Source organism: Hibiscus syriacus, unplaced genomic scaffold, assembly GCF_006381635.1.
Source record: "Hibiscus syriacus cultivar Baekdansim isolate YM2019G1 unplaced genomic scaffold, ASM638163v2 tig00110597_pilon, whole genome shotgun sequence".
NCBI lineage: Eukaryota > Viridiplantae > Streptophyta > Magnoliopsida > Malvales > Malvaceae > Hibiscus > Hibiscus syriacus.
In genome coordinates, this window is record NW_024062795.1 from 2,684,298 (window position 1) to 2,698,328 (window position 14,031).

Consider the following 14,031-nt stretch of genomic DNA (forward strand, 5'->3'; position numbering starts at 1 on the left):
TTTTCTTTCTCCGTTTTCTTCCACCTTGTCCCTCTAATTTTAGCTATTTCCCAACTACTATCTATATATTTATTTTTCGAAATTTAGTTTATTAATTGTGTTTAATAATAAACAAAAATATATATTTTATCATATTTACCAAATATTCAAATAAATCATTAAAATATCAGTAATCGATTGATTTAGTGAGATTAGATATTAAATCTATTAAACAATATCAATGGCTCAATTTCAGCTTTTTTGTATAAAATAAATTAGGTTGAGAATATCGACTTTTATGGTACTCAATTTAAATTAGTCAATTAATAAATCAAATATCTATATCAATAAATAAATAAAAATTAATCTTTATATTATTTTATATTATAATTTTTCATCTTTCCAATTTCTTTTTATTTTGCGGAGCAAAATAAAAGAGAGAAGGGGATATACAAGACAATGTCAGCCACTTTTACTGTCTATCTAAGCTCCTTTCATCATTAAGATCAACTCCCACTTCCATTAAATATGATATTTGTACTTATATTCCTACACTTCTGTAGTGTAACCACAATATTAATAAGTTAAACTATCACGGATGTTATTTTTATTTTATTAATTTAATTATTAAATTTTAAAAATATTATATTTAATCACCTATATTTTAATTAATAAATCATTATTTCTCGTTATATTGATGATATGATATGTTAATAAAATAAACAATATTTTAATTTAACTCATAAATAAAATCGATTTAGAAGGAGCATGACAATGATGATAACACTAAGATTTTTATATTAAAGTTTAAAGAAATAAAATTGTAGAAAAGAAAGAAATAAAAAAGAAGTTTGGTTTGATGGTATTATAGACTTGAAGAAGATGATCAGAACGACGTCGACAATAAACAAAAATGATATGATGTAAATTTCATAAGTTAAATTAAAATTAAAATTATTTTATTAATATGTCCTATTATTATTATATAACAAGAATTAACAAGTCAATTAACAAAAATATAATCAATTAAAAAAAAGTGAAATAAAAACTATGACCCGTTGTAGTTTACTATAGAAAAGAAACAACTTTGCCTTCGATTTTTACTGCAAATTATAATATACTTTCTGTTCATTTTGTGGGGGTTCTATTTATTACCCATATCTTATCTCCTTTTAGCAGCTCCACCATTGATTTGGTTACCAAAACAAGTATAACTGCAGTTGGTCACCATCTCTCTCTCTTTCTTGGCTTCCATGGCTCATATGAATATGTAGCCTGAGATTCAATCTCAACTCATCATCCATGGCTTTCAACAATTGCTTCACTTTTCTTATTTTCCAATTTCTTTTTCTATTAGTTCCTTCAATGGCTCTCAACAATGATGGAATCCTTTTGCTTTCTTTCAAATACTCCATTCTCAGTGACCCATTTTCAGTCTTGCAAAGCTGGAACTATGACGACGAAACGCCATGTGCATGGACTGGAGTGAACTGCACCGAAATTGGAGTTCCGGGAACGCCAGATGCGTTCAGGGTAACCAGCTTGATCCTCCCGAATAGCCAACTTCTGGGTTCGATTTCAGAAGATATTGGCTATATCCAGCACCTTCGCCACTTGGATCTCTCGAGCAACTTCTTTAATGGAACCTTGCCGAGCTCTATTTTCAACTCGACTGAGCTTCAGGTACTGTCATTATCCGATAATGTCATATCCGGTGAGCTGCCTGAGGCCACTGGTGGGATGACTGGTCTTCAGATCTTGAATCTCTCTGATAATGCCTTGGCCGGGAAGGTACCCCATAATTTGACTGCTTTGCAGAACTTAACCGTTGTCTCTTTGAGGAGTAACTATTTCTCAGGTGATGTCCCGGGCGGTTTCGACTCGGTTGAGTTACTCGATTTGTCCTCGAATCTGCTCAACGGGTCTCTTCCTTTAGATTTCGGTGGTGGTAATTTGGGTTTATTGAACTTATCTTACAACAAGATTTCAGGGTCTATATCACCGGAGTTCGCGAAGCAAATTTCTCGTAAAGCCACCGTTGATCTCTCATTCAATAACTTAACCGGTGCAATCCCAGAATCCCAACCTTTGGTTAATCAGAAAACCGATTCATTTTCAGGCAATGTCGATCTATGTGGGAAACCATTGAATAACCCTTGCTCGATTCCTTCAACCCTTTCAACTCCACCAAATACGTCCCAATCCATATCACCAGCCATTGCGGTGATTCCAAAGTCAATAGATTCAACCCCAGTTGCAAGCTCAACAGCTGGAGAACCAAATAACGTCCAAAACCAAGCAAAACCCAGTCTAAATCCAGGCACGATAGCAGCAATAGCTGTAGCGGCTTTAGCTGGCATCTCCATTATCGGCATGGTCGTTCTCTACGTATACCAACTCAGGAAGGGAAAAGCTCTAACACAGAGCACCGATGCAACAAGCAACCTCGAGAAAAAACCGAACGTTCCACTCTGGTCAATAATGTCATCGTCGTGTTCATGCATTAAGTTAAAGCTCATGGAGTCATCGGAGACCACCAGTTCCGATAGTGAAATTGAAGATAAAAACCAAGTCTTCAATGTGAGCCCAGCTGAGGCGTACCAGAAAGGAGGGAAGCTAGTGACGGTGAACGAGGGAACGGAGCAGCTGGAGTTAGAGACTCTGTTGAAATCATCGGCTTATGTTTTGGGGACTAGTGGGTCGAGCATTGTGTACAAAGCCGTGCTGGATAACGGCACTGCATTTGCCGTGAGAAGGATCGGAGACAGTACAGTGGAGAGGCTAAAGGATTTTGAGATCCACGTAAGAAACATAGCCAAGTTAAAGCACCCGAATTTGGTTAATTTGCTTGGGTTTTACTGGGGAAACGATGAGAAACTTGTCATCTATGAATATATCTCCAATGGCAGCCTCGGTTGTTCCAGTTACAGTAAGTTCATCTTTCTACTTTCCGATTATGTTCGTACGTTAGTAGAAACTCTTATCGTTGTACTAAAGTGAGCTGCATTACCGGTGCACGTTAGTAACATCGTATACCATTTTGCTAAATTATACGAGTGCAATATGAACCGTCAGATTTGTGTCACCCTCTTTGACAGTACTGTGAAGAATGCAGAAAGTTTGTAGGTATTGAGTGGACTGTAGCCCGTAAAAGATGGTGACAAAAAATCTTTGATTATAAAAGTGAGTGAGTCAGTACTCGGTAAAAGTGATGATAATAAAGAGAACTGCATAATGAGCCAAGGGCATGGCATGTGGGGTATTGTGTCGTTTTCTAACGTGGGATTTGTCTTGTAATCCTTTTGTTTTAGTATTTGTCATTTTGGTTTTCATTTTAAGAATGTGATTCTTTTTTGGTGTTTTCTAGACCGAAAGAGAAACAAAACCCAAACAGAGTTTGCCTGATTGAATTGACCTAATGCTGTAATGATGGCATTAACTTAAGACAACATTGTTTTGTTTTGTTTTATTGAAAAACAGGAAGGTCCGGTTCATCATCATCATCTTGCCATTTCACACTCGATGCGCGTTTCAAGATCGCAAGGGGTGTGGCTCGGGGTCTGGCCTACATTCACGAAAAGAAGCAAGTGCATGGCAACATCAAGCCTAGCAACATCCTATTAAACTCCACTATGGAGCCTTTAATAAGTGATCTAGGACTCCACCGTCTAGTGTCGGCCATGTTTTTAAGCACCCAACAGTTCACGGCCTCTTCATCGTCGCCTTATCAAGCACCCGAGTTGATGAAGAACCTCAAACCCAACCCCAAATGGGATGTCTACTCCTTCGGCATAATTTTGCTTGAACTTCTTAGTGGGAGAGTTATCTCGGCCGGAGAGTTGGGACAATGGGAAGTACCGGAGGGTTCCGTCGGGGAAGAGAAGAACCGGGCTGTTAGGTTGGCTGATGTGGCGATAAGGGGTGACATGGAAGGCAGGGAAGAAGCCATGCTGGCATGTTTTAGATTAGGGTTTAGTTGTGCATCGTATGTGCCACAAAAGAGACCTTCCATGAAAGAAGCAGTTCGAGTCCTAGAAAAAATGGCTTCCGATTCGTCTTCTCTCTCTTCATGTTAAAATTTGTACTTTGTGATTCTGTTGTTTCCTCGTTAAAACTTGAATGCTTTGCATAAACAACGGGATAGATTAATTTCTTCATTGCCGAAAAAAGTGTAACTTGTTTGACCCATTAATCATATGAAATGCATATTGGTATTGTAATTTCCAATAGTTATAAAAAAATTAATGAATGATGACCAGATAGATAGTTTCATTGTTTTAATAGCTGTAAATGTATGGTGGAATACATATATATACACATTATTTTAAGAGCTCTTAACTGAAGGAGGGGAGAACAAGGTGCACACATCGGCAGTATCAATTTGCGCCATGATAAGTTTAAAGCTATGCAACCAAACAAGTTTCATACCTTCAAAAATACCCCAAAGCTCGACATATAAGAGAAGATGCCTATATTCTTGTTATAAGGAAATTTATTTTAGGGGTGTAAATAACGGGACAAATGATTATCATTTTAGGAGTGTAAATGAATACAGTTTAAATGAATAAAGTTATGTTTGTATTCATTTATTTTAAATGTGTTTATATTTAGTTTTGTTCATTTAAATTTGAAGTATCGCGTTTAAATATATTTTAAAAAAGAAGAAGAATATTTCCCGATCTAACACCCGTAGCAGTAAAGCGCGCCCCTGAACCGCGCTATACGCTGATTTGGCACCACGTGGGTATAGCGCGCCCCCTGATCCGTGCTATACCTGGGTATCTGACACGTCGGGTATAGCGCGGTGCAGGGGGCGCGCTATACCCCTAAATACCCAACCCTTCACGTCCCCATCCTCCCTATAAATACCCTATCCTCAATCACTTTTATCACACCAAATTCTCTCAAATTCTCTAAATTTCTCTCAAATACTCTATCTTTTTAAGGTATATTTTATAATATTTTTACTATTATGTATTTACTTTATTTAATATTTTACTAATATAATTCTTTTGCAGATATATAATGGAAGGCAGTCTACTTCGCTTGGATGGAAATCATATATCTCTACATTTTGTTGATACGGTAATATTTTAACTTTTTAATTTAATTTAAATTATTAGTAATATTTAGTTGACACAGATTTGATCCATTGCTGCTTTGATCCCAGCTCCGCGATCTGAAATGACACAGATTTTTTCCCTCGTGATAACATGTGCACGTAAATTTCGGAGGAAAAAAGCCCAAGAATCTGTATCTTCTCCTTCGACAAGAGCAAAAACAACTGGAAGAATGTTGCGATTGCCATCTTGGACAACTGCCAATAATTAAACTTGCTTGTATTTTCCATACAAGAAAGTTCCGTCGATCTGGACCATAGGCTTGCAGTATTTGGCAGCATTAACGCACTGTGGGTAACTCCAAAAAACCCGGTATAATTGGCATCGATCGCGAAGAACTTGATCATTATGGTATGCATAGGAGGTTTCGAAGTCCACAATTGTCCCATGATTCAACGTCCGCACTAGCCTAAATTAACCTGGAAGTTCGTTGTAAGATGCATCCCATTCGCCGTGAAGTTTGACAATGGCATTTTGTTTTGCCAACCAAGCTTTTTTATAGGAGACGGTGTACCCATACTGCGATTGTATAGCTGAAATCAACACTGCAACAGCTATATGAGAGCTTGTTTTTACCATGGGCATGATGGCTTGGCATATCACTTCAGAGTCCAAGTTGGGATGATCTTGGTTGACCCCTCCAGCACAACATGTGTGAGGACCGTTGTATACTGTTAGTTCCCATATGTTGTTTTTCCTCTTCATTTTCGATACGTGAACCATCCAATTGCATCCGTTTTCCCGTCGGGCACAGTAGTATACATATTTTTCGGTCGTCGATCGATTGACTCTGGACTGAACAGAATTACGGATATTGTAATTTTTGATAGCCATCATCGCTTCTTTTTTGCTTGAAAACTCCATGCCTAAAGATAACTCACCATTATTTATTGATGAGTAATATACATAGTCACCGAGATGAGGCATATTCGCAAATTCTGGCCCGTACATTGCACCATAATCAGCTTCATACATGTGTGCAGGAGGGTCAGTTTGTGCCACATTTCCTGGAACTTCATCATCATCGGGAGTTGAATTACGGTGATTCTTAGTGAATGAATAGTCCAGTCTCAGCACCATCCGCACCAGGCTCACGAAGCGGTTCTTCTGGTGGAGATGATGGTTCCTCCATGCTCTCCACATTTAGGTCGAAGAACCTACTACTTGCACGCCTTCCCCTTGAACTGGAAGGCATATCGACATTGAGATCGAAAAAGCTCGCAGTCGAATGCCTCCCCCTGGATCTTGAAGTCATCGTATCAAATAGAAATTGCACAGATGGTTGCGTCGATGACATCTTCATATGGTCAAAGAAATTTGTAGATGAATGTCTTCTCCTTGAACTGGACGCGGTGCTGCCATACGGATTGTTCGTGGACCAACCTCGACACATATCGTAAGGAGTTGCGGATGAACGTCTCCCCATTATGACATTAAAATCATTACACATTACTGTAGTCGGGCCGCTAACTTGATCAACTTGTTCAACCAATCCATAGTGTGAGCTTAAAGATTGACCCCGAACAACACGCACTTGAACAAAATGTGCATACATCTCAATAGCGGCGTCTGAATAATTACTTTGAGCTTCAACCATCATTTGAACATCATCATTGTTCGAAAGTTCGAACGTTGTATAAGTTAATGGCAACAATGATGTTGGAAATCTGTACTGCAACGATGACATTCTTCTGTTACTTCCAACATGAATCTTCCTCGAAATCTTCGTTATCAGCTCCTCAAGAGTTATGTTTCTCTTGAATAATAATATTTTAACATGCTCATTTGATACGAAAACAACGCCGGTTTCATCTTCTCGAATTTCACCATCATAATAAACAATAGCTGAAAGTCGCACCATTCTTTGAGTTTAAAAGTGCGGCAATATTATATATGCAAAAAAATAACTTAAACAAACCTGATTAAAAATAATTAGTATACCATTTTTTCAAATAATGATAATAAACAATAAGTATAATTAAAAAATTATAATAAAATTACCTTATAACGAAAAATCGCACAACTTCTAAATCAAATATAAGAAGATTGCCAGAATTATTACTCGTTGACGGAATTGTTGTATTAATTTATAAGAGAGGAGAGATGCGAGGAGATGTGAGGAGAGATGCGAGAACCGATATTTATAAACATATAAGGCGCGGTACCTGCACCACGTTATATGTAATTATTATATAGCGCGGATCAGGGACCGCGTTAAATATAATTTTGGTACGGCGTATAGCGCGGCCCCTGATCCGCGCTATACCCCTACGTGGCGTATAGCGCGGAGTAGGGGGCGCGCTATACCCCACATGTAACCCAGTCAGCGTATAGCGCTGTACAGGGGGCGTGATATACTCCACGTGGTGCCAAATCAGCATATAGCGCGGTTCAGGGGACGTGCTTTACTGCTATGGGTGTTAGAACGGGAAATATAATCTGACCGGTGTTAGATCGGTATATATACCGATCACCGGTTATTTTTAGGGAAAATCACCTAATAATCGAACTTTAAACGAACATATAAACAAATTTATTCAAGTTTGTAAACATAAATGAACCAAACACAAGTTAAATTCATTTGCCGTAAATTTTTTCAGATGCGAAAATAATATTCACTCATCCTACCTAAAATTCCCTCGTTGAAAAAACAATATTTAAAGTATATGGATTTAAAATATGTGGGTGGAATCAAATTTTCCATGTACATGTTCAACAACCTTAATACTAAAACTGTGGCTATATCGGCGGTATCATTTCTTTTTGGGTTAGCAACTTCGAACCGGCACCACCTAGACAAGGAATGAACTGTCTGCACGAATCGGCCCAGCACAAAAAAATAGTTCAAATCATTTTAACTCGATTTAGAAATAAATAATACTAACAACATTTTTTCAAAATTATTTATAAATTATTTATATTTGTATAGTTTTTTTATTTTATATTAGAAATAGCTAAAATTTAGTCAAATTGAATCTGAGCTTGAATATAAAAATTAATTTACTGTATAGATTAAAATTAAAAATTGATAATTTTATTTAAATTAATATATATATATATATATTAAAATTTAATATTTATAAAATATTTTAACAACCAAATAAATTATAACAAATGTCATCCTATAATAATATTATTTTGAATAATTAATACTATATTAAAAATTGTATTGCTGTTCAAAAAAATATTGATTATTAAAAATACTTAATCGACATATATATATTAATTTAATTTTTTTAAAACTCAAATCCAAATAGCCCTTTTTTCTCAATATGTAATTATATAAATGTTGACTAAAAATCATATTTTTCCTTTTTCTTACGATTATTTTTTTTAAAAAAAGGAATAGCTAGCAAATAGTTATTCTTAATCAAACTTTGTTTGTACAGCCTTCAATATTTCCAATTAAAAAGTAAATCAAAACAAATCAGTGGTTGTACATATCTACCGAACCGGGTGGGTCCCATCCCATCAGACCGGTCTTACATTATGTCTTACTTTTTTTATTAATTAAGATAACTATAAAATTAGATTAATTAAAAAATAATTTTTTACTATTGAACAATTACCTTTATAATATTCATGGTACTGGGACTTTTAGATAGTATCTGTCCTATTTTATATGGTTAGATCTTAGTTATTTGATATTTGTATTTCTTGTGACCAACACCTACCACCTTCACCTTGCAGAAGTTTCACGCTACTTTGAGGAGCGTGCCAACTAATCATTTTCTTTGATCCACCAACCTTTAATCATTACTCATTTAATTATAAACATAAATGTATTACTTTTTAGAATTAACTCTTTTAATTATGAATAAATTTTCATTCTAAAATAATAATAATAATAATAATAATAATAATAAAAGATAAAACTAAAGTAAAATAAACTGTTCAAAGAACCGATTTTAGCTCCTATAACCAGTGTAGGTAGCTAACCAGTAGGAATTCGTATTTTTTTTGCCAAAAATGGCAGATATAATCCCACTGTCATTATCGTCGCGTCACTACACGCTCCGACTTTCCCTCTCCGAAAGATAGCGGGGCGTGCAATCCTCCCAACCCTCATTCACTGTATATCACCTAAACCAACCAAAAAGATAACCATATAAATTCCCACTCTTTCTCATTTCTTTTCCTCGCTGTACTTTCTTCGCCTCCTTTCCCTCCCATTCCAAAAGAGAAAACCTCATCGATTTCAGCTTTACATCACGTCGACGATGGCTTCAATCGGAACCCCAACACTCAAAAACCCATCATCCCTCTCCCTTTCCTCCAAACCCCGCCTCCCTTCTGTTCTTTCCGCCGCCTTCCCCAACTCCCTACACTTCCCCCGCTCCCACCCTCTGGGCGGCCGCCGCTTCCTGATCATAACCGCTTCCGCGGCATCTTCTTTCTCCAACAAACCCACCGTTCTCGTCGCCGAAAAGCTCGGCGAAGCGGGCTTGGAGCTTCTCAAGGAGTTCACCAACGTCGACTGCTCTTACAACCTCTCCCCCGAGGAGTTATGCACCAAGATCTCGCTTTGCGATGCCTTGATTGTGCGCAGTGGTACCAAAGTTAACCGCGAGGTTTTTGAAGCTTCTGGCGGGAGATTGAAGGTCGTTGGGAGAGCTGGTGTTGGGATCGATAATGTGGATTTGTCTGCCGCCACCGAGCATGGTTGTTTGGTCGTCAATGCGCCTACTGCAAATACCGTTGCGGCAGCAGAACATGGGATCGCGCTCTTGGCTGCCATGGCTCGAAACGTGGCTCAGGCTGATGCTTCCGTCAAGGCGGGTTAGAACTCGGAAATAAATTCTTTTTTGGGTTGTTTTATTCCATGTTGATTGCTTAGATCTTGATTTTATGTTTGGACTTTTGTTGCTATGGTTAAGTATAGGAAATGGCATATAATTATGGATCTGTTCTAGTTATGCCAAGGTGAGTGATTGATTCCGAAGACTGAAGTCTGAGGAAAATCGCTACTGCTTATTTTAGTGTCTCAGATGTTTGATATCACCATATTTATAAGTTTTGAATATCATAATGATACTCTGTAAGGGATTCATGACTATTGGCAGTTTAAGGTGATATGGTTCAGATTTTATTTTAATTTTAGGCAATATGAGTTCGCGGGATGATTTGATCTTATTTCTTTATGAATTACATTGATTTTTCCGTTGTTAACTAGATTTCTGAAAAAAGGTTTCAACTTTTATGTGCTTTTATATGTAGGGAAGTGGCAGAGGAACAAATATGTGGGTGTATCCCTTGTTGGAAAAACGCTTGCTGTAATGGGTTTTGGAAAGGTTGGATCAGAAGTAGCTCGGCGAGCCAAGGGACTTGGCATGCATGTTATTGCACATGATCCTTATGCCCCGGCTGATCGTGCTCGTGCTATAGGTGTGGAGCTAGTGAGCTTTGATGAAGCCTTAGCGACTGCTGATTTCATCTCTCTTCACATGCCTCTCACTCCTGCTACTAATAAGATGCTCAATGACGAGACATTTGCTAAGATGAAGAAAGGTGTTCGAATTGTCAACGTTGCTCGTGGAGGAGTGATTGATGAAGAGGCTCTTGTGAGGGCATTGGATGATGGGATTGTAGCTCAGGCTGCTCTTGATGTTTTCAGTCAGGAGCCTCCAAAACCAGACAGCAAGTTGGTGCAGCATGAGAGGGTTACTGTCACTCCTCATCTGGGTGCTAGTACAATGGAGGCTCAGGTTAGTTAATTGTTGAGTGTGCATATATCCATGTCTCACTTGTTTCTGAACTGGATTATTGAATGAATCATTGGTATGCTTTTCAGGAAGGAGTGGCTATTGAAATAGCTGAAGCTGTTGTTGGAGCCTTGAAAGGGGAACTTGCCGCAACTGCAGTCAATGCACCAATGGTTCCTGCAGAGGTACAATGAGTTATATTAATTTTGCTATTTATTTTACTTTAATATTCAGTCAAGATTTTTTCCGTTATTCCTCTACAGGTTCTAACAGAGTTGAAACCATATGTCGAACTTGCTGAGAAACTTGGGAGGTTGGCTGTCCAACTGGTAGCAGGTGGAAGTGGTGTTAAAACTGTGAAAGTATCATATGCTACCTCTAGAGCTCCAGATGATTTTGACACTAGGTTGCTCCGTGCAATGATCACAAAGGGCATAATTGAGCCAATCTCCAGTGTTTTTGTGAACCTGGTTAATGCTGATTTCACTGCTAAACAGAGAGGACTGCGGATTACAGAGGAACGTGTCCATTTAGATGGTTCACCAGAGAGTCCACTGGAGTCCATCCAAGTTCAGATTGCAAACGTGGAATCAAAATTTGCCAGTGCCATGTCAGAGTCCGGTGAGATTAGGGTTGAAGGAAGGGTGAAGGACGGAGTTCCCCATCTGACAAAAGTTGGGTCATTCGAAGTGGATGTGAGTTTGGAGGGTAGTATTATACTTTGCAGGCAGGTTGATCAGCCAGGTATGATTGGCACGGTTGGCAGTATTTTGGGTGAGGAGAACGTGAACGTGAGCTTCATGAGTGTTGGGAGGGTTGCTCCCTAGGAAGCATGCAGTGATGGCCATTGGAGTCGATGATCAACCCAGCATGGAAAGTTTGAAGAGGATTGGTGAAGTCCCTGCCATCGAAGAGTTCGTTTTCCTCAAGTTGTAGTCTGGCTGTATTACTACCTACATAACTTTTCCTTATCAGGGATGGTTGGGCATTTTTATACTACATTGTATTGTAGTGCTCAATTTTGAAACTTATCATTTGAGTGTGCTGTGTCGTTTTTAGGGTGATGAGAGGGAGGGAGAAGGAATAATTGAGGTTTGCAACACAGATTTTCATCTGATTTTAATGAATGTAGTAGGACCTTTCCTTTTACCAAATTGTGAATTATTTTGATTGATGAAATTTTCTGCTTTTTACAGTTAATTCTACTTCCAATCTTAAACAAATAATGAACTCTTTTCAGGCATGAACCTTAAAGGATTAAACATTCTCTGCTGAAGTTTTAAGCAATTAGCTCAATGGAATCTGATTACTCCACTAATGTTAAAAACATGTAATGGCGACAAGAAGCCATAGAAAGCAAATTAGACTTAACATTCTTTTATTCAATCAGAACATATTCTTCAACAGTGCCAAACACTAGGCAAATGGTATTTGACTTACAACACAAGGGAAGTCCGTCGTCTCTTTGCCCTTTCATAGGTTTTCGTGTTGGAAAAACAATCCTCAATCTTTACACTTAAAACGCATATAAGTTTAGTTTTGATTGTCTTATCCTGGTTCTTAGGGGGTGAGGTAATTTTGGGAAATGGGGGCATCCATAGCTCGACTTGCCAAGAGGCTGGGGTTCCTGCCTCAGTGTAGACTAGGGATTCTCATGGTGGGTCTCGATGGTTCTGGAAAATCCACCATTCTTTATAAGCTAAAGCTCGGAGACGTGCTTAAAACCAAACCCACCATTGGTATAATCTAAACTCATCTTCCTTCATGGCTGCTTTTCGTTGAACTGTAAAGCTCTTTATTTTCTCTGATGTTAAGTTGTTTCAGGTATCCTTGTTTTATCTTTTTCTATGTTCTGGGTTGGAAATTAGATGATATCCATACCCTAGAAAGGAAGGAACAAGACAATGAAAATACAACTGCAGCTAGTTGTGATTGATTCAAAAGATTTTTGGTTAAATTGTTGTTTTGATCATTCTGCTATGTTCTGGGTTGGAAATTAGATGACATACTTTAATTTGTCAATAGTTAACTATTAAGATGAAAATATTGTTGTGGATTTTTTTCTTCAAAACACCCCTTCTTATTCATCATGCAAAAGTGTTTAATGTTTAGTTGTTGGAATTGCTGTTATAAAGAAAAAAACCACGTTAACATTTTAACCAGAATAATTAACAGTCTTAACCTATTCGGATCAAATGATGACATTCTAAAAGTATAAGGCCAAATCATGTCAAAATAAAGTATACAAACCAAATCACAAATTTGAGTATAGTAGAGGGACCCAAACCAGAATTTGACTATTTTTTAATGGAAAGTTGGCTAATTGTTCCAGTGCCTCTTGTTCCAATTTTTTATGGAGCAGGTTTTAATGTAGAGAGCATACAGTACAGAAATATATGCTTCGATGTATGGGATATTGGAGGAGAAAGCAAGGTATACATCATTCGTTTCCTTTGGCTAATGAAATACTTAAGGGAGAGGTCAATTGAATATCATAACACACATGGATGGATCGAGGGGTTGATCGACCGTCCTTGAAATTTTAAAATTTTCAGATAATTGTTTTCTTTACATTATCTATCGATCATTTAATTTCGACTTTTAAAATTTTATAATTCGCTCTTGACCTAAAATTTTACTTTGGTCCATGATAATACAGATTCGGCCATTGTGGAAACATTACTTCCTTAACGTACAGGCATTAATCTTTGTGGTGGACAGCAACGACAGGGAAAGAATCTCAGAAGCCCGGAAAGAACTCCACTGGGCCTTAGCCGATGTTAGTAATCCCTTGATAATCAAAATGTTTGATAGGTTTATACTGTCTTGGTCGGCGACCCTGGTAATTGTTTTTCTCTTTCTTCTTGTGCTATTTGTGGTTGACATCGTAAAATTTTATGTTAGGGAGAATTCTTGGAACAAAAGAAATACTTAAATTATATGAAAAATTTAATTTTGTTTAGGAGAATAACTGCTCTCTTGATCTATCTTTGATTGTAAGTAAAAGGAATGGAATTTGTGTGGCAGGTTTATCCAAAACACCTCAGCTTACACGGGACATGGGCTCTATGAAGGTCTCCATTGGCTGTCCGACAATATCACGAACATGGAAGATTCATGCTCCTATAACCACTGTCCTGTTCTTTTCTCCCTTAGAAATAAAATTGATTTAACACTCATTGAAATTGAGAAAGAAGTCGGCATGCTTTAAATATTTTATTTTCTTTTAT

At 37.5% G+C, this 14,031-nt stretch overlaps 1 protein-coding gene and 2 pseudogenes across 1 annotated transcript; all 3 read left to right on the forward strand.

The window, feature by feature from the left end:
- Nucleotides 1-1,085: 1,085 nt before the first annotated feature.
- Nucleotides 1,086-4,163, forward strand: LOC120134741 (receptor protein kinase-like protein At4g34220). Its single transcript, XM_039151179.1, has 2 exons — nucleotides 1,086-2,908; nucleotides 3,460-4,163. Exons 1-2 carry the CDS (start codon nucleotides 1,282-1,284, stop codon nucleotides 4,053-4,055), a joined length of 2,223 nt encoding a protein of 740 aa, XP_039007110.1. The 5' UTR covers nucleotides 1,086-1,281; the 3' UTR covers nucleotides 4,056-4,163.
- A 5,058-nt stretch (nucleotides 4,164-9,221) lies between these two features.
- LOC120134491 lies at nucleotides 9,222-11,955 on the forward strand (annotated as a pseudogene).
- A 317-nt stretch (nucleotides 11,956-12,272) lies between these two features.
- Nucleotides 12,273-14,012, forward strand: LOC120134112 (annotated as a pseudogene).
- Nucleotides 14,013-14,031: the final 19 nt, after the last annotated feature.